The 26,428-nt window shown below is 31.6% G+C and overlaps 1 protein-coding gene across 1 annotated transcript; it reads left to right on the forward strand.

Annotated features, from left to right (window-relative positions):
* The first annotated feature begins 11,764 nt into the window (after positions 1-11,764).
* LOC131030282 (pathogenesis-related protein PR-4-like) lies at positions 11,765-12,339 on the forward strand. Its single transcript, XM_059216279.1, has 2 exons — positions 11,765-12,016; positions 12,175-12,339. Exons 1-2 carry the CDS (start codon positions 11,765-11,767, stop codon positions 12,337-12,339), a joined length of 417 nt encoding a protein of 138 aa, XP_059072262.1.
* The last annotated feature ends 14,089 nt before the right edge of the window (positions 12,340-26,428 follow it).

The raw sequence follows: 26,428 nt of genomic DNA on the forward strand, positions 1-26,428 counted from the left end.
CCCTCTCTCTCCCTCCCTCTCTCCCTCTCCCCCCTCTCCTTTTCCCAATCTCCCTCTCCCCCTCTCCTTTCCCCAATCTCCCTCTCACTCCCCCTCTCTCCCAATTTCTCCTCTATCTCTCCCCCTCTCTCTTCCTCTCCCTCTACTTATCCTATTCTCTCTCTCTCTCTCTCTCTCTCTCTCTCTCTCCTTTTCCCAATCTCCCTCTCTCTCCCTCTCCCCCTCTCCTTTCCCCAATCTCCCTCTCTTTATCCTATTCTCCCCATCTCTGCCCTCCCTCTCTCCCTCTCTCCTAATTTCTCCTCTATCTCTCCCCCTCTCCTTATCCTATTCTCTCCCTCTCCCTATCTCCTATTCTCTCTCTCTCTCTCTCTCAATCCTATTCTCACCCTCTCTCCTTTCTCTTTATTTCCCTATCTCTCTCCCTCTCTTCCTATCCCCTTCTCTCTTTGTCTCAAACTCCCTTTCTCTTTTTCTCACACTCTCTATCTTCCTGTCTCTATTATTCCTCCCTATCTCCATTCTTCCTCTCTCTCTCTCTCTCTATATATATATATATATCCCTCTCTATTCTTTCTCCCTCCCCTCCTATATCTCCCTATCTCTATTCTTCCTCCCTCTCCTCCTCTCTCTCTCTCTCTCTCCCAATCTCCCTCTACCCCTCTCCTTTTCCCAATCTCCCTCTCCCCCTCTCCTTTTCCTAATCTCTCTCTCTCTCTTTGTCTCTCTCTCTCTATCTCTCCTTATCCTATTATCTCTCTCTCTCTCTCTCTCCACTTCCTATTTGGTTCCTAGTTTTATATAACCCATACGGGTTATGAAAAACTAAGACAAAAACATATAGTTTTGCATAACCTGTGGGTTTCTAAATAGTATAATGTTCCTCAAAACCCTTTAAGGGTTTTGATGAACTTTTCATTTTTTATTATAAAATATAATGTTCCTCAAAACTAGTACGGGTTTTGAGGAACTTTTGATTTTTTATTATAAAAAAATTATGTTCCTCAGAACCAGTATGGGTTTTGAGGAACTTTTGATTTTTTACTATAAAATATAATCACGGGTTTTGAGGAACTTTTGATTTTTTACTATAAAATATAATCTTCCTCAAAACCCATACGGGTTTTGAGGAACTTTTGATTTTTTATTATAAAATGCAATTTTCCTCAAAACCCGTACAGGTTTTGAGGAAATTTTTGTTTTTTAATTGTTTTTGGCTAGGCTTGGTGTTACCAAGCCTAGCGCATTTTTGAATTTCTAGAACACGCACGGGTTATGAGAAATTTCATTTTTTTTTTGCATGTGGCCACTTTTATGTTCACCATCTTGGTGCACTTACCCTCCTGAAATTCTATGAAATTGTAAAGCTTTTAAAAATGAAAGAGAAGAAATATGTAACCTTTCTTCTAGAAACTTGGTACAAATCTCTAGGTAATAGAATACTACTAGAAGCCTTTGAAATGTCTCTCCATGATGAGACAATTGCAACTAATTACTGGTGTGATAATTATTCCATCTAGGACATTAAATGAGTGTAATTCATATTATTTCAACAATAAAGAATGGTGTGATTTTTAAAATTATTTGGCTTTTCCTGTGCTCAAGAAGAGAACCATCATTACACATTTCAACCCTTTTTAATCTAGATGGGTAGCCCTTCTTGCTAGTCCCACTAGCTGCTTCAACCATTGCCACAACTCCAACATATGATAGAAACTCCTCTCACTCAAAATGTGTTGTGATATCACATGGAAATACTAGCTTCCTTTTATGTCATCCCCACCTATTAGTCCCTTAACCTTTTACTACCAATGGCACAAATTATAACTAAAAAAATCTCACACAACTCCAAAATTAAGTGTAGTTGTGCCAAGTGGCATGCTGAGGTGCTAGTTTTTCTTGAATTTCTCTTCACCTTTTCCTATGGAACGTGAATATACCATGTGTTTATTTGGAAGTTCTCAAAGAGAAGCTAGGAATTTTATTGAAATTAAGAAAAAAGAAGCCACCACAAATTCCTCACCCAAAACACTTTGTTGATTAATATGAAAAGGAAAACCAAATAATAAGACACTTGCACTATAAGGAGTTATCCATTGTTTGTGAACTTTGCATTGTTTCTATCAAAAGCTATCTTATTTAGAAAATACCTTCTATGAACTTCAAAAAAAAAAATATAATCCTTGCTTGTGAAACCCCCCAATTGTTGAATTAGGCCTTGAAAAGTCCTTGCAAGACCCACACAATAAGGTAAAAAATGTGCTAACCCTCCCGGGTCGCAACATAAAAGTAAATTTGGGTAAATGGAAACCTATTTAAATTTGTTAGTAAAACAAATAGATTGTCTCATACCACCCATTCACTAGCCATTTATATTTTGGATAGGGAATGTGTTAAGGAAGACTTCATAATCTCTTTAAGAGAAAGGAGATTTGTTAGACTAGAAAATCTTTTTCCCACGGTGAAGATTGTTGTGGAACTTGGTAAAAATCCCCCTAAGTAAGAATATGAGGAGAATTAAAATAGGCCCACTTATAATAAAGAAGATAGCAAGGAAAAATAACAGATTAACCACTCAATTTAATTCTTGAAGATTCATTATCCCACTCCTCACCCTAGAATACTCACTCAGAGAAAGTCTTGAAGGGCTTAATATTCTTAAAAATACATGGTGATGAGGAGGAAGAAGAACAAGAAGATACAAAGATCATGAATAAGGAGAAAAATTATTCTCACTAAACTTGAGGACCTAACTAATAAGGTAGAAAATATAGAAAACCCTCAAGATTTCATGAGTTGTAAGAAAAACAGAGATACAAATGCTATCTAGGAGAGCTATGGAACAATTGGTTAGAATCAACAACACCTTCATGCACAAGACTATGTTTGGGGTGGTTACTACGGGAATAAAACACGAGTAAAGGGCAAAGAAGAATACACAAATGAAGAAAATGAGGGAAAATAAAAAAGGAAAGAGGACTACGATTGCCACAACATTGGAGGAAGCTTTACAGAAAATGGTTGAAGAATATAACTCTTTTTTCTAAAGTATTTTATGTTTTTATTGTTGTTCTAGATTTTTTGTTACTCTTGTTTCATTTATATTATCTGTAGGCTTTGATAAACCAAATATCTTTATATTTATAAAATAGTTCATTTTGGTCATGTTTTTCTCTAGCTTGGCCTCCAAGCCTATGGTTATGCTAGTCTTTTTTGGTGCTTGTTTGTAAGGGTTGGGCCCCCCTCCTCCACTTATCTTAATGAAAAAAAAAATCTATTGTATAATACAATACTACTAAATATGACCAATTTGATAATTTACATACTATCTAAAACACACAATAGAATAATTGATTTATTTACCATATATACATACAAACATGATCATTGAACATCTAAGAAATTGATGAAATAATTAATAAATATATGGTAAAAAAATTTAATTGTGAAGCCCTCTTGATGATCACAACTTGAAGAATGCAATTTATTTATGCACTACTCTAGGAGTGGTGTTATATTTTTCCTATAATTACATGTATCTATATCCAATACCCTAGCACATACAAATTTTATTTAAGCATAATTATTGTATATTACACATATGTTGTACCCTTTATTATTAAATTTAATGTTTTTGGTTTCATTAAGTGGGGAAGGGCCCCAACCCATTATTGTTTCAAATTAAAAAACAATCACAAAAGGCTTGGAGATCAAGCCATCTAGTCACCACAAATAGATCAAAATTTAAAAATAAAACATACACTAAATAGTTATGATAAAATATAAAGACATTAGATTGAGAAGAGTAGAAAACAAAAAATAGAGCATCACAATAAAGACAGGGACACTAAGATATGTAGTCCAAGTTCTCCACCATTTAGTCTAGCATGTTTTCCTAGGTAGAAAAAGTAGCGGTCTTTTTTCCTTTTGTCTTATCTTGATCTTTGATCTTTGATCTTTGGCTCTTTTTTCTTCTTATTCATCTCAATTTTTTGCCCACAATGGCCACTCCTATAACAAAAATCTAAATTAAATTATTATTGATCTTGACCAAATTTTTCAATGCCTCTCTCCAACCTCGCAATCCACACCCTATTCCTCTCACACTCAATACAATTTTGTTAATATATTATGAAATTTTATATTATGTACATATGTTACGTGACCTATTTAATGACACTTTATATGACAATGATTATGTGACAAGTTAATATTTTTAGTTTTGATGGGTAAGGCACAATCTTGGATTGCATAGTTTATATTGATTTAGAAAACTATGTTACATCATGTTTTATTTTTAAAACTAGACTATATCATTCTGAAGACCTTCTACCCTACATAGGATAAAACTAACCTTAACCCCTTGCATTACAAGAGTTGCATTATGTAGGTTTTAATTACATCATTAATATAAAGTATAGCTAACCTTCTATTATTAGTCAAGCACCATTATTCTCCCTCAATACCAACTCAATGAAGTCATGAATCCATTCAAAATTATGTATTGGTTCAATATTGGTGATCTTTAGAAATGTGCAACCCAAAATGACCATTGACGATGTTGAGCTAGGGACACAAAAAAAAAGTTAGCTAGGAATGGATTCTAGAATGCACTTCATCTTAGTTTAGGAGACTTGAAATATCACTCAACATGATAATTCCAACACTCACATGAGTTGCCATAATTATGTCCTCAATTCCACCTGGAAAAACCTTCTTCATCATAACCATTTCTAGGGGACAAAACCACATCTTTTTGCACATCTAGATTTAGGAGGGATGCAATAAACCTTGAGGAAACACCAGTATTAACCATAGATCACTCTTCTACCACCATCAAGTGCTCACCCATAACCATCTTGATTTCAACCTACAATAGTACATTTGATACCAAGAAAATCACCTTCAAACGTTAGTTTGTGATCCCACCCAAGAACACCATTTGTCACCAATGAAAGGTAAATGGAATTGGGGTGTCCATCTAAGATCAATACATTTTAATACTATTTATAACTATATTATTCATACTTTACATTTTTTATTTATTTGTGGAATAAAATGATTGAGTTAATAATTTACTATGAAAATATTTTTATAATCATATTATTGTTATTATTTAGAAAATGTTAATAAATTTCAAAATGCAATTAAGTGGTAAGTTAAAGTCAGGGTTAAAAGAATATACACCCTAAGGAGGGAAAATAGGGTGGGATATATTTTGGTCAATAATAAGATATTAAAGAATATTTTCAATTATTTAGATAATCCTTTTTTATAAATGACGATTTTCTAGAAAGTGGTTTTCTACCAAGGACAAGAAAATAATGGGAATAATTAATATTAATGAGTTATCTATAAGAAAATTTCAATTGTAAGACAATTTTATTGCTATGGATGTTGTTTATATGAGGTTATCAATGCAGCTAACCAAGTATTTCTTTTGGTGAAATTCAGTTCAAAATATTTTCCAATATGAATGGGTAGGATAAGGGGAAGCTTTTTTGTGCAATCATGCTTCCTTTGTAATCTTAAAATAGGGTTAGATGATGGAAACTAATTGGAAAGGGTAAGAAGAACTATATTAAAAAAATTCAATGCAATGAATTGAAGGTAGAAGATGAGTAAACAAATAACTTATTTAATCATGGAAAACAAAGGTGGCATAGATTGGAAAAACACAACAATTACAAATAGGGGATTTGAAGTAACATTGATATATAAAGACACAACATGGAGAATATTTCAAATGATAATTTCTTTTGAATGATAGTCAATGTAAGGATAAATTTAAACCTCTACAAATGCATTGTGAAAATATAATTAAGATTATATTGTATTTAATTTCACTTCCTAATATGTGTGTTTTCCTGAACTATATGTGTAAATATGATGATACATGTATTTTAATCATTTTATTTTTTAATTAAAGTATATATATATATAATCTATTTTATTTTCCCTATATGCATTTCTTGTAAATACACATTGTTAAGTAATTATGATCTATGTACTATTTGTATTAATTAGGTTCCTACAAAGTTATATAATTATTATGTGATTTTCTAGTTAGATAATGTACTAAAAAAATTAGTATTCTTTTCTTTGTTAATAAGTATATCAATATAGTTAAAGTGATTTTTTATATAACAAATGCTATAATTTATAAAACATTCATGTAAACTAGTCATCTCTTGAAATAATTAATTTTCAAATTGATAATGTAAAAAACTATTAAAATCAATATTTATTTAAATAGCTAATGACTCCTAATTATAACAATAAAAAGCCTACAAGATCATAAATTCCATTTTTAGGAAAATATTTGATCAACAAAACATATTTAATTTAAGATATATGCCTTTCATTATTTTGAATGTGAATCATTCTTTATACAATCATTTTCAAATATTTGAATCTTAATCATTAAATTGATCTCAATACATAGATTTTACTATTTTAACATATTTGAAAATTAAATAGACAAAATTTTAAATCAGTGTTTTTATATTTGTGAGATGATATAAATTCACATCTTCGTATTGTTGTGTTTATCTTATTCTAATTGTTAATCTAGTTTATTTTAATAGTTCATTGGTTTTTAATTAAACTAAATTAACATTTATTCAATAGTTCATTGGTTTATTTTAATAGATATTATCCAACAAATTTATGTTTATGGTGAACAATCTTATCATAATTCTAGTACGTTGAGAAACCAATAATTCTGATTGAAAGTCCTCGAAATAATCACTGATCAAGAACTTTAGATCCATCAAAATTTAAATTTATTCTTGTTCCCATTCCATATGCCCACTCGGACTTGGATATATCGAACTTTGAACTTATTTGTCTTGCCATTCCACAGTCCAGATTGCCCCGGAGTGGACTCCAAATAAATAAGCCTAGGGCTGCACGACCACCATGAAAAAAAATTGGGAATTATGTTGTAGCATGAAACCTCCAATACCTCTGTGTTCATGCTTAAGCCAAGTATATTGGCTCAAATTTTCTTTTGTTTCCATCTATTAAAGGATTTAGTGTAATTTCAGGTGTTTTGGAAGAAGTTACTTTTGATCCTGATGTCAATCAACCAAGACCGTGCTCCTATCTATATGTAGATAGAAACTCTTTCTATATATATATATATATATATACATATATATATATATACATATACATATATATATATATACATATACATATATATATATACATATATATATATATACATATATATATATACATATACATATATATATATATATACATATATATATATACACACACATATATATATATACATATATATATATACATATACATATATATATATATACATATATATATATATATATGTATATATTTATATATATATATATATAGATATATATAAAAGTGTTGTTTTGAGAAGAGAAACTATGTCATAAAATGCCTTTGCCTTTTGTTGTGCATTTCAGTCTCATATAGCAAATGTTGAGCATTGTTTACCAAAATATAGTGTCAAATGAGAAGAAGGTAGTTATAAAGAATTTGTTAGTTTACTATGAATATTGACATCAAGAATCTCTATGGGAAAGAACTATGCAAGAGTATCAAAAGTCCAAAAGTCCAATGAAGCTATTGCTTATGATGTTGCTAGTCAAGTTTGCAGGCCTAATTATTCACTTTTGAAATGATAATTTCAAGTTTGAAGGTCTAAAAGTTTTTGAAAATTATTTATATTAATCTTCATTGCTTTTAAGTTTAAGACATATTCGCCTTCTATGTCAAACCTATTTAGCCTTTCTTAAAGTAGGTCATGAATGCATTTCACAATCTTTTGAAATCAATTATCTATATTTTTTAATAGACATTTTAGATTACATTCTATGATAGATCATAAGATCATAATGTCATCAATTGAGGTTTCCTAAACTTGAATTTTGTTCCATGTGTAAATTTCAAAGCCCAAAATCTATACTTATGGATTCTCCTTTACATCTGCAATTTGAATTTAAGCCTTGGTCGGTTCTGTTTTTTTGTCTCATTAAGTGTTTTGATGTATGTGGAAAAAGGATGGTACCAAGGGATGAACAATATATTTTCACTGCTTCATATTTTTCTTTTAGATTATCCTTATTTTCCCTTCCTCCAGTTTTACAGTGACTTGGATAGATTAAAATAGAAGGTTTAGATGGATTCAGAAGAACACGTTTAGAGTCTAAGAGACAAAGCTCACTATTTAGAGAGTGTTTCTTGTTTATGAGATTCAAATTAGTGAAGTCCACTATCCTTTTAATGATATATTATTCCAAAAGAAGTTTTGTTCCATTTTTTTATTTTTCTTATTTTTTTTTAGTTTGGAGACCAATTTGTACATGGTAGTATCCACTTATGGATAATCCTATTATATTTTTTTATGCAATTTATAAATTAAGGTGGGAGGATCACATAAGTTTGTAGCTAAAGGGGTAAGGGTCTTTCCTTGAAATTTCATTTCAATTTAAAAGTTGTGGATTATAATCTAAATATCCTCTTGAGAAGGAATAGAGGAGACATATTTTTATTTATTGTCTATATTTTTCTTAGACCATATGATTACTATTCAATATATCTTATTAAGGTTTCACCACATAGCATTTAATGGCATAAATGCATTTTAATACTAGCAAATTATAATTAACATAAATTATTATATAATACAAAGCTAATCAATAATATCAATTTGATAGTTTACAAACATAATATTTAATATAAATATTGATCATATACACAAACACGATCATTTCACATCATAGACATGTTAAAGTATTTGGTGATCAACTGTATTTGGGAAGCCCTCTTCACAATCACAACTTGAAGAATGTAATCATTTATGCGCTACTCTAAAAAATGGTATTATATTTTTCTATTATTTTTGGTTTTTATATCGAATACCTTAACACAATTTTTTTATTTAAAAGTAACTATTATAAATCTCAAACACATTATAGTCTTTATTATTCACTTTTATGTTATATATTTTATTTTATATGTTCTAATTCCCGTTTGATGATATTTTATATGAAGTGTGATATTCATGTTATTTATTTTTAGATATGATTATTTTAGATTATATTTGTGGAACAAAATGATTGAGTTAATATTTTATTATGGGAATATTTTCTCTAATCATATTATTGCTATTTTGTGTATTATTTTGAAAATGTTTTTGATAAAGATAAACGGGTTTTCCATGGACCCGAAACCAAAAGTTTTACAAAAAATGGTCATCAGTCAAACAGACATAAACCAATAGTTAAATAGGGGAGCACCCCAGAACAATCATGAAAGAAAAAGAGACGCAGACAACAAGACAACGAAAAAGAAAAACACTCAATTAAGAGAGTGCACCAACTCCTTGTTCTTCTGGATGGAAATCTTGTTGATTTCCCTCAGTTCCTCCATAATGAATCTAGAGGTACCCTTGTTGCTGCTCCTGCTTCTTGTTCTGGAACTAGGACCAATGGTTTTGTTGTCTCCAATAGCCAAATCTTCACCTCCAAGATTTCAACTTTCAATTATGTAGCAAGCTAAAGGTAGTGATAAAATAATATACATCCTTGTGGGCAAAAATCATTTAGATAATGTGTTTATAAATGATGAAATGTTAGAGTGTGGTTTACTACCAATGATAAAATACACTATGAACATTAATAAAATTAATGAGTTTCATTTATTTGTATTCAAATATTACTTGTGAGAAAGTATTAATTCTATAGAGGATTTGCATGTGGATTTTTTAATGTAACCAGCCTAAAAAGTATAAATTTTTTTATAAAGGACAAAAATTTCCTTTGTGCAACCAAGCTCAAATATTGTCTAGATTGAATAGGTAGGGATAAAGAGATATTTTTTTCACAAGTGTGTCTCCTTTATATACTAATAAAATAGGGTTAGATAGTGGAAATTCAATTGGAAAAAATAAGAAAATTTGTAGTTTTTCTTTTTCAAATGCATTTAATAAATATAATGTAGGAAATGATGATCAAATGGAATTGATGTTGATGGAATTATTTAAGAATAGACATAAAAGGTGGGATAGAATGAAAAATATAACAATCACAATTCATGATGTGAAGAAACATTGATATATAAAAAATAACATGAAGAAACTATTTTAAATGATAAAATATTGTGAGAGGGAACATAAGTATGATTTTTAACCTCTAGAAATGGATTATGAAGATATGATGAAGACTATATTGTATTTAATTTCACTCCCCAATTTGTGACTTCTCTAGAAATAGATGTCTTCAAAAGTCATATAACTATTACATAAATTTATTATTAAATAATGCACTCAACAATTTTAGAATTCTTTTCTCCTTAGTAAGTATATGTGGATGTAAAACAAAAAAATAGTTAAATTGATTCTTTATGTAAGAAATGACATAATTTATAAATTAATAAAATATGCTAGATATCTCTTAAGAGAAATATTTTTTAAATTGATAATGTAAAGTAAAATTAAATATCATGTTTATTTACATACTTAATGACTCATAAATGTAATAAACAAAGCCTAAGAAAATCATAAATATCACATTTTAAAATATTTTATCAACAAAACATATCTAATTTAAGTTGTATGCATTTTTTCGTTATTTTGTATAGGAATTGTTATTCATTCAATAAATTTTTAAATGATTTAGAATAGTAACATGATATCAACATAAAAATATTACTATTTTTTATATTTTTGAAAATTAAAAAATTTAAAATTTAAAAAGATAAATTTAAAACCAATATTTAAATATTTATTAGATAATAGAAATCTTTAGGTTTGAGTTATTGTGTGAGTCTTATTCTAATTGTTAATATAGTTTATTTTAGCAATTCAATGCATAAATATATAGGAACAATTATAGAATAGTGACATTTTTTATTCAATTAGGTTGATATCTAGTCATGAAATGACACGTTGTTGCTAAAATTTCCTACAACCTATGTTTGGTCCATGCTTTACCTTGTAGGAGGTCCATTGGCCTAGAAAAATTCCTATGGTGTAAAATTTTGCAATTAGTTTTGTAGACATCTAGCCCTCTTTTCTTCTTGTTTATATTTAAGGGTTGGAAAATTTTATGAATAATTTGACAAGACTGATGATATGTTACAGGAGGACATGTTCTTATAAATCAACTTGCAAAATTTGTGTATTAGATAAAAAACGACATGATGCTTAGAGCCATATGAAATATATGTCTATCCATGATTCTTGACCAAAAATTTAACAAAAACTAAAAGATATATTTGAAAGTCCTTTCCAGAACAATACTTCTTTAAACAAACTATAACAACAATCAAACTAATGTTATAATCAAATAAATATGATTTCCTTCTGCCTAACCAAGCGAGTATTCTAAGAAGAATGCCTTCGATCTCAATAATTAATTTATTAATTGAATTTCCTAATGTATACATCATAAATCGTCACATAAATATAGTACGTTGCCGATTTCAACGAAGAAACCAAGAAATCTTGTTACCGATTCCAACGAACAAACCAAGAAATCTTGTTACGGATTTCAATGAACAAACCAAGAAATCCTATTGAATATCCTCGGAATAATTACTGACTCCAAACAAATAAGCCAAGGGCTACATGGGCAACATGAAAAAATATTGAGAACAAGCCTAATGATAACTCCTCTAAATCATAGGAGTCATTCTTCTGACAACAATATCGCCTGCCTTAACACAACAATCAGTTTCATAGTATTCTGGTTGTGTTTAGCATATCATCATGGCTTCCAAGGTTGTGAGGTGGATTGCTCTATGCTTCTTCCTGGCTTCCATACTCTGTGTTAATGGCGAGACGTTTACCACGTCTAATCCGTATGATTCTGCTGGTCGTAATTACAACATTGATGGCCTATTTTGTGCTACATTTGACTCTAAGCAGCCCCTAGAGTGGCGCAAGGAATACCTTTGGGCTGCCTATTGTGACCAAGCCGGCAAGCCCATGGGATCTTCCCTCTGCGGCACCTGCATCCAAGTAAACTCCGCCATCTAATTACAAGAAACAATGTCTTATGCTTTTACTTGTTAAATACAAACCTTTAATTTTGTGATGTTAAAATATATAATAAGAATATGTTTGCTTATTTGTATACGGTTTATTCAAGGCTTACGTAATCAGTTGAATTCTTACAGGTGAAAAATGATTTGACCGGTGAAAATGTGACCGTACGAATTCTGGACCAGTGCCAAAATGGAGGATTGGTGTTGGAAACAGATGCTTTTAATGCCATTGATGGAGATGGACAAGGAAAGAATAATGGTTATCTGCTTACTACCTACAAGTTCGTGGACTGTTAGAACAAATTCGCAGCCTCAATTATGTCTGCTCCCTCAATTCACCAGTTTTTCTTTGAATAAAAACTTTCCTGCATAATGGATTTTCTATGTTCGACTCTTTCTTAGATACCATAAATTTTATTTATGCATAAAAATGCGAAGTGCTTTAGAGAAATGGAAAGGAATTGGCAAAACTATTGCTTTTGACTGTTTAGGATGCTTTTTGTATGGAATTTTGTTTTTCCATATTTTTCTAATGAAAACTTTTCTATAAAGAATAATGTCACTTAATTGATTTTAAAATTAATATTTGATTAATCTATAAATTGTAAGCATTATTAAGATATTTATATGTATTATTCACTATTTAAGACGCATAAATATGTATATGTTTATTGGTGACGTATGTATTTTTTTTGCAATCATTTATTTTGTATAGTGTTTGGTCAATAGGATGATAAATAATTATGCTCATAAATCATTTAATGAAAATTATAGGTGTTTTTTAATAGTGGGTATATCCAATATCATCAATATCGATTTAAATTGTTCCTACCAATAATTAATTAAGTTGAACAACTATTTTAATTCAATTATTGATTCACTTTCCTATAAAACCTTTAAAGAAAATATTCATGGCCCTAGAAATGATAGCTCTAGCTTTAATCAAACTAAAGGCCATCCTTCTAATTGTAAACATATCCCACTTAGTAGTGAAGGTGGTCTATTATCTACCTTTTGTATTTGGCATAACCCAATTGTAGCCAAAATAGCCATTCAGAAATAACATCATCTATATTTATTAATATTTGATAGTACTTACTCAAAGGATAGAAAATGATAATTATCCGTTTTAGATGTTTTATTAATATATTTTAAATCCACTCTTTGTCTAATTTTTATATTAATCTTTCACAAATACAAGATTAGCAACCCAAGTAGAATTTCTAACTAGAAAAATATTGTAAATAATAAATCTTGTGCATATTTATATCAATACTTCCATAAAAGAATTTATGAGATTTTATTTCTTCCTAAAAGGTTGAACACCTAGTTTCACTAGAATAGTATGAGTGATAATTTAGATGTCATAAGTCTTTAGTTCTTTTTATCAATATGATACTACATCTTTTTAACCATTCAAATAATTTCTTATCCCATGACATTTATATACATGATATCCACATGAGTGGTTCTCTTCAATCATGCCCATCTTCCTAGTTATAGGGATTAAATTTTCAAATATATAAACTTGAAGGTGATTTCTTCTATTTAATAGCTTATTCTATATCAAACGTTATTTTTAATTTTGTATGCAGATTTTAAGCATTCAGCGGATAAGTTTTTAGTGGCTGGATTTGAATTTAAGTAATTTGGAATGAACCTTGATGTGGATTGGTTCCTTGACCGGAGATTGTGGTATTTTTGACATTATGTTAAGTTTGTGGTAGCAGATGTCCTATTGTCCCCTATCTCAAGGCCCTATTTTGGTGTAATGGGTTATTTTTTATTGTATATTAGTGCCTGATCTTGTACGAGATGCTATTGGTAGTGGTTATAGTTTTTTTCAATGAAATTATGGGTTAGTGAAAAAGAGAATTAATCAAATATTTAATACATTAAATTCCTCAATTAAGTATCAAACTATAATTTTGTAAGTATCTAATGCATTATTTTGATCTCATCGGTAAGTATCAAGCTAGAAAATATATACATCTAGATTTTTTTTTTATGGTAGTAGCTCAATATTTGAGATTGTACATTCAATTTATCAAAATAGTAAATAAATGTGATTTTTAAATAGAATTATTACCATTTTAACTCAAATATTTACCTAATCTATTGTTGTGAATAAGCTCATATCCTAACTGGTTCCTAGTTAGAACACCATCACACATATTAAGTTTACTTAGGATGACTCAGTTGTCACATGGAAGTCTCATTTAATAAATTGTTCATGTTAGTTATCTTAGGAGTCACTCTAGACATAGATGAGTTGGTGCTTATTATTTAATATTAGTTTTATAATGCATCATGCATTTAATTTTGTGTCAAGAGTAGTTGTAACTACCTCATCATCTCTTGCCTATATAAGAAAGGCTCATTTGTACATTGTATCATATTAATTCATCTCAATAATTTTGTTTCAATCTCCATTGTTTATTCTTTCTCATATTGAAACATTCTCTTATGTTTGGTTTGCTTCTTGGTGGATCTCTTGAAGTTTTCTTCTTCATAATGGGTTGTTAATCTTTCCAACATGGAACGAGAGATTTGTCCAAGAAAATTTCCTTCCTATCCTAGTGAAAAAAGAATTTGACAGAGATCCATTATTTTCACCCTCCTATAGTCCAGTTTGCGAACCCAACATCATTTCAATGTTGAAAATTCTTTAAAATTTTCAAAAAATGCCTCAATTCCAGTTTTTATTATATCTTTCTATGGTGATATTATTTAGTTTTTGAGCTTGATGTTTTCACTAGCTACCTGTGTTTTTGAATAAGGGAAAATAGATTTTGATGGGCCCTTGAAACCTAGTACAGTCAGAAAATCAAAAGATAAACATTACAGCACATCAAAAAGACAACAAACAAAGGAAAGACAACTAGCGAACCAAACACTATTCCCACTGCCACCTTATCCCCTTGGTAGTTCTCCAGCTTGCAAATTCACTAGCTACCTTTATTGATATTAGTTGCACTAATAAATTTATCTTCTTGATATCACTATAGAGAAACATTATTCATGTTGTGAACCATTTTTTTTAGCTCGACCTCTCTTTATTTTGGGTCCTACTCATAGTGGTAGCTATATACCTTTCCTCAATATCTTTGGAGAGAACGATAATATTTTAGAGATGACTTTCTTGGCTATGATATACTTTAATATATCTAATGGTATTGTTAACCAATATTATTTAATATTGATATTTCCAGAGATATGTTTGAGGTGATATAGTGCTTCTATCTAAGGTGATTTCTGTTGGAAATGTGTGTTATTGTGGTTGTCATTGATGTCAAACTTGTTGTTCTAGATAGTTGATGATGGAAAGAGTACTAGTGGTGGGGCTTTCTATTTAGGAGATAGATTGGTCTCCTAGTTTAGTAAGAAACAAGACCTAGTTTCTCTATCTACTGCTGAAGTAGAGTATATTCTAGCAGCATCTTGTTGTAACCAGGTAATGTGGATGAGACAGATTCTTAAAGATATCAAGGTAACATATGATGAATAACTTCCCATTATGCATGAAAATGCAAGTGTAATACATATTTCAAATAATATAGTTATCCATTCAAGAAAAAAACATGTTTCAATCAAATATCACTACTTAAGGGAGAAGGTTGTTGATAAGGAAGTTCAGTTAGAATATCTTTCTACAAAAGAACAGGTTAAAGATATTTTCACTAAGTCATTGGAAAAGGATACATTTGAGTTTCTTAAGGAGAATCTTGTGTTTATTGGCATTCCTCCTTCTAACTAGGTGCATTATGAGAGTGCATCTTTCCAAGGGGAGCTTTAATGACTATTTCTTTTCCTAGATTAATGTCATGGCTACTCTCAGGAGGACCAGTCGAGTGTGTGTTGGTGTTGTAGCCTTTGTATTTGATGGAAAAGGGGGAGAGAAAGAGGAAAGTTACTTTGGAGTGAAAGAGAATGTATTTTTTTATAGAGAAGTATGTTTTGTAGATTAGTTGATTGTTCAAATTGGTCAAGTGTTTCTATCAATGAAAAATTGGAACATTGTTGGAAGTGTGTGTTGATATGGTTGTCATTGATGTCAAAATTGTTGTTTTGGATAGTTCTTGGTCTAGAAATTTTGTGGATTTTTGAGGTCTTCCCTGATGCTAAAGAATAGTATACTTTTTAATAATTGATATGGAGGTAAAATACTATAACACAATTATTGAGAATATTCTTCCACCCTGTAAATGTAAGAAGAGAAGGAAACACAAACAAAACTATTTCATGCATGAATATTGATGGTATGAGAGTTGAAGAATTGATGAAAGTCTTATACCTTGCTTGAAACATGTTTGAGATATTCTTTTATAGTAGTTCATAAATTAGGATAAATAAATAAGGGGGTAAAGAATTCCCATCCTTGGGGCCCTTTCCAATTTCAAGTAACACTTGGTGAATGCCATTAACGAGTAAGGATAATTTGAGAGTGATAACATATTTTTGAATTAGTTTCAACATCTTACCTTATAAGCCAAATTTATCAAGTTTAACAAATAGTAAGATCTAACTTACCCTATTGTAGGTCTTACAAATATCTATTTTTAGGAAAATACTTTATTTTTTAAAAGTTGTCCATTGATTTGATAATTTGGTGAAGGAATCAATGATTTTATTCCCCTTTATAAATCCTTAGAGCTATCATCTTGTCCAAGTAAGGTTGAAGTCTATTGACCAATAATTTCTAGAGAAAATCCTACAAATAGTACTATATAGGTTGATTGGTCTATAATAGTGAATACCTTTCAAACTGATGTTTTTTGAGATTAGGACAATGAATGTGTAGACACCTAAATTTGTTTTATTAATTCTACACTATTTATTCGTCTATTTAATTAAGTAATTCTTTAATTTTATTTGATTAAATTAACTATTTCTTCTAAATCCCCTTTCAACACTTCTAATTATTCTATTTCTATTCTAAAATTATTTTAATCATTTAACCATATCTCAATTATTAATTAAATATTAATTATTTAATTAATTGTGATATCTTCCTTAGTTAAATAATCTTTATTATTTAATTAATTCTATTTCCTAAGTTTAAATAGTTTCATTTAAGTTATTTAAATTAATTAATTATTCCTCCAATTCCCCAAATTATAATTCCAATTAATTCCATCTAATTTCATCTCATTTCTCCCAAATTCGAATTTCATATCATTTCATCTAATTTCACATTTCCAAATTCACATTTTCCCCAAATCTGAATTTCAGTTAATTTCATGTGCATTTTAGCATTCCTATGACCAAATTCAAATCCAAATTGAAAATGAAAATGAAATTCAATTTCAAATTCCTACAACACATGCTAAAATTAGAATTGATCAAATCAATTGTCTAATTAGTTAACTCAGTTAACTCATCAATCATCCTTTTTAGCTCTCAATCACCTTTTTCTGACTAATCCATCTATTCAGTTCACTAATCAATCAAGTGAGTTGACTAATCAATCAATCCAGTTCACTCTTCAATCAATTTAGTTCACTACTCAATCAAATGAGTTAATAGATCAATCAAATGAGTTAACAAATCAATCAATTGAGTTCACTGATCAATCTAAATCAGTTATCTATCAATCAACACTTGAGTTCTGTTTCTCACCTCCTTTGTGTTGAAAATCTATAAATTCAACCTCTTTTCATCAATTCAAGCTAGAGCTTTTCTAGAATTGGATCTTTTTTAGAATCACAGTCTTCAAAACATTTGTATGCAGGAAATTGGTGCAATACCTGAGAGCCACCAACCACTCAAATTAGAGAAGAACAATGGAAGCAAACATGTAGAATGATGGAGTCTTTTATTTAAATTCATTCCTTATTTCGTATTAATTTTCATTGATTATGTTTGATGTTTGTCAATTGCTTAGGAATTGGCGATTCATTCTTATTTGCTAATTAGCTTAATACATTCATGACATTCAGGCATAGAAACAATGGTGAACCCGACGTGAATCACTTTGACCTTTGACTTTGTTTTGATATGTTTTGTAGATTCATACGAACACAGGAAATTGGACGTCACAATTGCATACGCAGAAATTCGCAATTGCTCATATCATATCGCAATCGCCCTGACAGCATGTCACAATTGATCACACAGGATGTCACAATTTCGTAAACAGATCGCAATTGCCCTAAAATATTGATAATTAAGAAAATCTTGTAGCATTTTTGCATGATTTTGTATTGTGCATCTAACCCTGAATTTTTATTGAATTCTGGAAAATTTCATTTCTGCATATAAAATGTTTCTAATTCAATGATAGGAAAGGTGACATTCCGAATTTCAGGTGCAGGGAAGGCAAAGAAAAATAGGAGAAAACAAAAATATTATTAGAAACTTCTAAAGGTTGAAAAGGAGCTCCGTGAAATCGAAGAAAGAGAGGAGATCGCTCAGTATCATAGAACCATCCATGGCTTTCTAACCAAGTACAAGTTCTTTGATGAAATCGATGTGTTGGCTCGTGTAGTGTTGGAGAATAAATCTTCTATCTTCTATCTTTTCCTTTTGTTTTTCTGTTAAAAGTTTGAAAAAAAAAAAAAAATTCAAAATCAATTTTTTTTCAGAAGTCATAATTGCTATCACATCACATCACAATTGACCAGTCATCATGTCACAATTGCTTACTCGGTAATTCGCAATTGATGGTTCATCATGTCGCATTTGATATGATATCATTTCACATTTGATTAGTAAGTTAGTTGCATTTGATAAATTTAGTTTTTTGTTTTCTGTTTTATTACAGTTCTAGTTTTTACCAGAATACCTCTTTTGTAAAAACACAGAACTCTGTAACCTACAAATTAGGCTGGATAGCCCACCGTGTGTTGTCTAACATTATTATTTTTCTACAGGGGTAGCTTAGAAACACTTCTTTTTGGTGCTTTATTAAAGAACAAAAACAACTTTCATCATTGCTATGCTGGTTAAAATGAACACCATGTTTGTGTGGAGCAACATCTCCACTTAGAATAGAAAATCATTGCAATGAAGGCATAAAAAGAACCTTGTCTTTTGTGTATTCTAAGGTATAGGTATTATTCTCTCCCCTTCAATGGGTGAGCAGAAAACCATACTCTCTTTTTTAATGTTTTCCTTTATTTTATGCAATTAAATCCTTTAGAAGGCCTTCCCTCCCGAGTTTCCCTTAGGGCGCCATTAAGGCCGGTGAGAGGGGAACGACCTAAGTGGCCAAGGGCTAAAGCCAAGTAATACAAGCCACTATAATCAAATGCGTATGTGATGAAAATCATGTGCGACGAGTGTTACATGCTATCACAATGGCATTATGCCTCCCTCAGTGCCTATACGGTGCGTTAAAATTTGTAGAGCATAACCTCTACAGACTGGGAGACCTCCCTCAATGGAGTATAAAATGTTGCTGATTGTGACCACTCGAACGGAACCCTATCTAAACACCATAGAAATTAGAACCCAAGCTAAGTTAGTAACCAGACACTTGTTTTATCATAGTGCAAGGGTGGGGAAGAATCCACCCCTAAGACACTCACCATATATCTCCCAGGATAACGGGCTAATTGAGGAGCAATCTTCTTTGGTCTAATTTCTGAAAAACGCAAAAAAACGGGCGCACCCTATGGTGTGACATGACTATTTGAGTTGACAGAGTATCAAGATGTGGGCTATGATAATACTTGTAACCTTTTGACCTTAGGAGAGTCTCCTTGATGTGATATCAAATTGCCCAAATGGCAAAAAAAGAAAAAAAATGGCAGAGCAATCGAGACTCTTTCCCAAAAAGCTTGTGCGACTTAGCTTATGATGATACCATCCACTTGTGGTAACCAATGAAGAACAATCATTGCTTGATTAAGTTGTTGTGGATATGGTTTCCTTTCGATTTCCCTATCTAAAGATCTAGAAACTTCCCTTGTGCCTGGATTTTCTGTCTTCTTGTGCGGCCCTTGTCTTGCTTTTGTTTGGAGACTTTTCTAGTGTGGCCCATTTCTTATTTCTATTTGGCGACCCAGACCATTATGGGTGGGGACAAGAATAAGCAAGAACCGTCCACTTTTGATAAATGGAAGAAAAATAAGGAAGTTTGGCAGTAAATTGTTGATGGGGGAATAGTTCCCTTCTTGGAAAGACTCCATGGCCCTTCTCCTCTACTCATGGAAACGTTTGTCAATAGGTGGAAGAAAAGGGTTTTGAGGGCCTATGGTTTTGATTATCAGCTGGATGAAACCCTGGTGGCTATAGTTATGGGTTTGGCTATGAATGGTAGAAGGTTTCATAGAGACAGAGAAACTCGGGAGGAAGACATGGCAATTTTTTTTGATAAAGATAAGGAGCATTCAAGAGTTAATAAAATGGCTGATGGTGGCTACAACATAAAGGATCTTATGGCTCCTTGGGAAGACATGGCTGAGTTTATCATGAGGTACATTACTCTTGATGGCAGATATGCCAGTATCTTTTCTTATCATTTTGTCATCTTGAATCACTTTAGGCATGGCAAAGTTATTTCAATTCCTTTCTATCTAGCTTCTTCTTTTGAGAATAGTCTTGAAAAACATGTTGAGAATCCCAATAATCCGATCCTCCAGGAAGGGCTTATTGTGCTCATTATGGAGTATGCCAAAGCCCTTGAAGTTGTGCCCTTTCTCTATGAGAAAGGCCAAATCCCTAATACTAATGTTCAAGATGTCTCTGATTCAAATATGGAGATGGAGGATAGTGGGAGCGCCAAAACCCTTGTTGACCTTGATTATAAGCTGGTTGAAGAGGGCGAGATGCTGGTCACTCCTAGAACCCATAGAAGCAAGAACCCCCCCAGATGGGCTACAAGTAAATATAGATCGACTAGCAAGATGATTTCTAAAATTGAGCCTTATTCCAAAAAGAAGAAGTTGGTTGCTAAAGACTATGCTCCAAAGACCTTGGAGCAGGAAATCAAATTGGACATTCCTCTTAATGTCCTAAAGGAGAAGCAGGGGACTCTGCAGGAGCAGAAATAAGGGTACCTCTAGGTTCATTATGGAGGAATTGGAGACAATCAACAAGGATACCATCCAAAAGAACAAGGAGTTGGTGCACTCTCTTAACTAAGTGTTTGTCTGTGTTTTGTTTTGTTGGCTGTTGTTTCTTTTTTCTTTTGTGTTCGGTCTGGGGTGTTCCCCTATTTTGCTGTTGGTTTCTGTTTTATTGGTTGATGGCTAGGTTTTGTATAACTTTTGGTTTCAGGTCCATGTAAAACCCATTTATCTTTATCAAAAATTTCAACTTCCTCTTTACCTTTTTCACCACTACACATGATCACATACAACACAAACTCACCTTCACTTGTGACATCAATGACAACCAAAAAAGTTTTACATCAATGACAACACAACTATATTTACAATAGAGAATATTCTTCAAGGTTGTGTACTTGGAAAACATCATTAAAAACCCTTTCCAAATGATAAGGCCCATTGTTCTACTACCTTACTTGAGTCTGCTCATAGTGACCTCATTTCATTTACAACTCTATTTTTAGGAGTGAAGAATGTACACACCTTCTTTGCTGATTTCTCTTATTGCACTTGGGTGTACTTCCTTAAGTACACAAGTGATGTATTCAATACCCTTAGGACCTTCAAGATGCTTATGAAGAAGTAGATAGGTTCTTTTTGGTAGATACACACAAATAATGGTAGAATATGTAAACAATTCCTTCATTGAATTTTTTTGTTTAGAATGAGATTAAACATCATTATTTATATCCCTACGCTCCTTAGTATAATTATGTTGCCAAAAGAAAGAAAAAATCAATAAGAAAGATGGAAAATTGTATGCTTCAAATGAGGTCTATGCCTCCATCATTTTCGGATTAATCTATTTGTGTGCAAAAATTATAGTGATTAATCCATTAATAAACATAGAAAACACACATACAAAATGAAACATTAAATTGAGGAAAATGAAAAGAAATAATTTAAAACACTCCCCAATGTCGTCTCATCGCTTGCTTGTCTTGAGGACTTTCCCAGTTCATTTGGTGGCTCTTAGATGCATGATTTTTAATAAAGTGACAACCCAATAAATGAGAATTGATATGCAAGCTAAGATGCAAAGAGCTAATCTATTTCTATGCAAATCTACATTATAATGATTAAGCTATCATGAAAGCCATTATTACAATGATACTATGCTATTCTAATCCTATGATAACTATGCCATGATTGCTGAAAATGCTAATATAATGTTGAGAGAATGTTGATAATGATACTAAGGTCCCCTCTAATAGCCAAAAGAGGGAGTATTTATAGGATTTTCATGACCAGAAGTGAGGTTGCAAGAATCAACGGTGCAGATTTAGTTTGGATAAATCGACAGTTGAGATTGAATAGTTTGGAAGGAGGTTGAGGAGATGGAGATTTGTCATTCGTAAGAAGACAAGTGGAAAATAATCTCCAACCATATGCCAACAAAGGGGCAAGTGGCATGGAGATAAGAGACATGTGGCATAAGTGCCACGTGTCTCCAAGAGAGGGTGGACACTCCAAAAATGGTTAGGATAAGAGGTTGGAGAGGATAGGATTAGTTAACCCGCGGTTAGGCTAGGGGTTGGTTAGAAGAAGGTTAGGCTAGGGAGTGGTTAGGAGTTAGGACACATGTGCTTAAATTTGAATTTAAAATTTAAATTTAATGGGGAGAGAATAATTAAATAAACAAATTAACCAAATTCATTTATTTAATTAGGAAATAGAAGAAATTGATTTTGGTGGGATGAATTAAGAAAATGAGCCATATAAACAAATTATTTAATTCATTTATATAGTAAAAGAATAAAAGTCATTAATTAAATATTTTGCGTATTTAATTAACTAGATTTTCTAGACCGATTTTTAGTGTATACACTATTAATTATGACAACTATATTCAAAACCACACTCCCCACAAGGAAGTTTATAAAATTTATCTAGATGAGGATTCATCTAGCATCAATCTTTCTGTGTCCTTCTTCAAGTTATTTGGTAGTGAGGCTTAGGCATTCATACTAGATGGTGCATAAGTTAATCGAGAAGAAGAACCAATAATACATTATTCTGGTTATTGTGAGGATGTTAATGCCTATAGTTTGTTTAATCCTACCACTAGTGATGCCTAATTTGATGAGTCTTTCACACATATTGATCCTCTAGCTAATTATTATTCCTAACTACATAGTTCCACCTTCTTAATTTCATGATGATACCTTAGTACTTGAGGATCTACTTTAGGTGATGGTCTAGATCCACCACCACCTACTCCAGTTTTGCCTCCTCCCACTCATGTTGTTTCCAAGTGCACTAGGGGTGTTGTTGAGGAGTTTTTAGGTTCTTTACCTAGTGATTATATATCCTCTTGATACACTCACTCACAAACTTTCAACAATAGTCTTTTGTCCCACGCTATATCTCCATATATATAGAGTTTTTTAGAGGCTTCCACTATTCAAAGTGGTACAACACTACAGAAAATAAGTATTCTTTATTGATGAAGAATGATGCACAAGACTTAGATTCTCTTGCTAAGGGAAGAAATATTGTTCAACGCAAGTGTGTCAGCCACATCAAGTATGCAACTAATGGTTTGTTTGAGAGATGTAAGGCATGTATTGTAGATAGGGAGTTTTTTATATATTGAGAATATTGACTACTCAAAGATATTTTCCTTTGTAGCCAAGATGGATTTAGTTTTCCGTATTCTTTATATTTTGTCATCTCAAAGATGGCCAATGTATCAGATGGATGTGAAGGGTGCCTTTCTACATGGTGATCTTCATGAGGAGATATATATGGAGAAACCTCTAGGATTTATCCAAGACTCCTCACTTGTTTATTGGTTATGTTATTCTTTGTATGGTCTCGAAAAATCCCCTTGGGATTAGTATGATAAGATTGATGATTTATTGCTTTCATTTGGTTTACAGGTTGCCACTTCAATTACATAGTCTACATCTAGATACATGTACAAGATGATATTTTTATACTAGTCTTGTATGTTGATGACTTGATTATCACTAGTAGTTTATAATCCATCCTTTAGGATATTCAATAGATTTTGATGGTATATTTTGAGATTTTGCGTTACTTTCTAGGTCTTCAAGTCCTTGAGTCCATTGAGGGGGTTTCCATTTATCAATAAAAGTATACCATTGACTTGATTCGTAGGTTTCATATGAGTGATTATTTTTCTATGGCTACACCATTTCAGTCTGGTGTCACTTTGACTACCTTTCAAGCGCAACACTTAGTGTTGATGCAACATTATGAAATATAGTTAAATGAGATCCTAGCCTAGGAATGTAAACGAAGATCTTAAATCTTCATGGAATATCATTTGGGAATATTAAACTAAATTCTACTATAGTCCTTATAGGAGAGATAAATACTAAATGAATTTATGACTCCTTTTTTTATTTATAATTGGATTTGAGATTGTGAAAAGTATGTAAATGAAATACATTATATAATAAGAAATTGATAACTTTAAACAATGATAATGAAATACAAAACTATAAGTGAACATAATAGCTTAGAACTAGAAAGATGAGACAAATGTAAGGAAGTTAAGTAGCAGAACAACTTCCTACACTAACCTTGAGAGGAGGGTACTGCAAATACTTTTACAGGTCCTCACAATAGTTACATAAAACAAAAATAGATATAATAACATTCAAACCATAACACAATGATTTATGTGGGGAAAACCCTTTCGGGAGAAAAAACCCACACTCCAAAAGCCACCCAATATATTATTCCACAATAAAAAATAGATTACAATATACTTGCAGAGCAACCTCTTCACAGAAGTACCACTAATCAGAGATTCAGAGGTAACTCAATAGCTATAATACTTTTCACACAACCTCTATCTCACGCACCTCATATATAGGAGATTCAATACAAGAAACCATCAAATGGTATTACAAAACCATGGGCTAAAACCACCCAATAAGGTGTAGCCAACCTTATCTCTCTTCTAGATACCCTATGATGCGTGCCTCCCTTTTTTCCAACTCATTTATGTGTCCGATGTATTTTATATTTTCTATTTCAAGAGTACAAACTTTTGAATGCCATAACTTGAGAACCGTGTGTCTTATTGATGAACCGTTTGAAGCACCAGAAAGATCACAAAGTTCTCTATTGTGTCTATGTTGCTTACACCCACTTTTCAAGGAATTTTGGGGCCTCTAAACTCCTCTTTCATTGGACCCCTCCAAAATGTAAAATTTAATATTTTCAAAACTAGCTATGATCTTGCGACGTAACTTTACAAGAATGCTTATCTAGCCAACCACAAGCTTCGGGGAGAATTTCACACCATTTCGTGCTCAAATGAAAAATTACTATAAATAGTAACCTCATGTTAATACAAGGTTGAGACACCATTTTCCCAACAACAAAGAGGAAATTATATTTGCAATTTGGACCCAAAGATGTAGGATTGGTATATTGGGTACCCTATTTTGAGGGTGTCTTTATCAACAAAATATTATAGATACCAGATTAGAAGATTTGTATAGATACATGTCTCTCCAAAACTTAGTGAAAAGTGCCAGACAAGGTTAAAGGGCATCCTACTCGAAGGGTTTTTTTCTGTTTGAAGTTTGAGACAATCTATCATTGTCTACTCTATGCACCTATAACCTTGTCTATAGTCTAACCTACACCTACATACATAAAAAAAAGGGAAAAAATATTGTGTTAAATAGAGGATTGGATAAGTCAAACCTCATATTGACGTTTCTATCTCTAGTGCAACAATAAATTGATGAAAACAGATCTTGTCCTTAGAAAGGACAAAGGCTAAAACCTTAATGAAAATGCTTGAAATGGTAAATTTTACCATTGATATGAAACCCTTGGCTTGAAGTCTCACACAAAGCTTGATTTTTTCTTTATTGATGTTAATGCATTCCTTCATTATGGAGGAAAATATAAAACTTGACCATGATTACTGAAACATGAATGTTGGAATCCTTGATTGCAGATTTGTGCTCAAATTCCTTGAAGATGATAGATTGAATGCTCATAAAAATTAATGCTCGACATGTATCAAAGTTAAAATGAGAGATGGAGTTGTACTTATATGTAAATTACACCTTTTTAGACTTAATTTTCAAGGAAGGATGACTTTGGGAAGCACTTTCCTGCTACCGGAAAAACTAACTGTTACAATTTCAAATTTGGGGCCAAATTGCCTAAATAGGGGCATTGGGATCCATAGTCCACTAGGATAGGGGCACTAGGTGCCATAGTCATAATAGTTTAGGTTGGAACATATTTAACTAAGTAGGGGACTACATCAAGCTCCCAAAATTGAGCACAATCAGACATGGGACAACCAAAAAAGTGAACCCAAAGTGAGTTTAATT

This window comes from Cryptomeria japonica, unplaced genomic scaffold (genome assembly GCF_030272615.1).
Source record: "Cryptomeria japonica unplaced genomic scaffold, Sugi_1.0 HiC_scaffold_1407, whole genome shotgun sequence".
Lineage (NCBI taxonomy): Eukaryota > Viridiplantae > Streptophyta > Pinopsida > Cupressales > Cupressaceae > Cryptomeria > Cryptomeria japonica.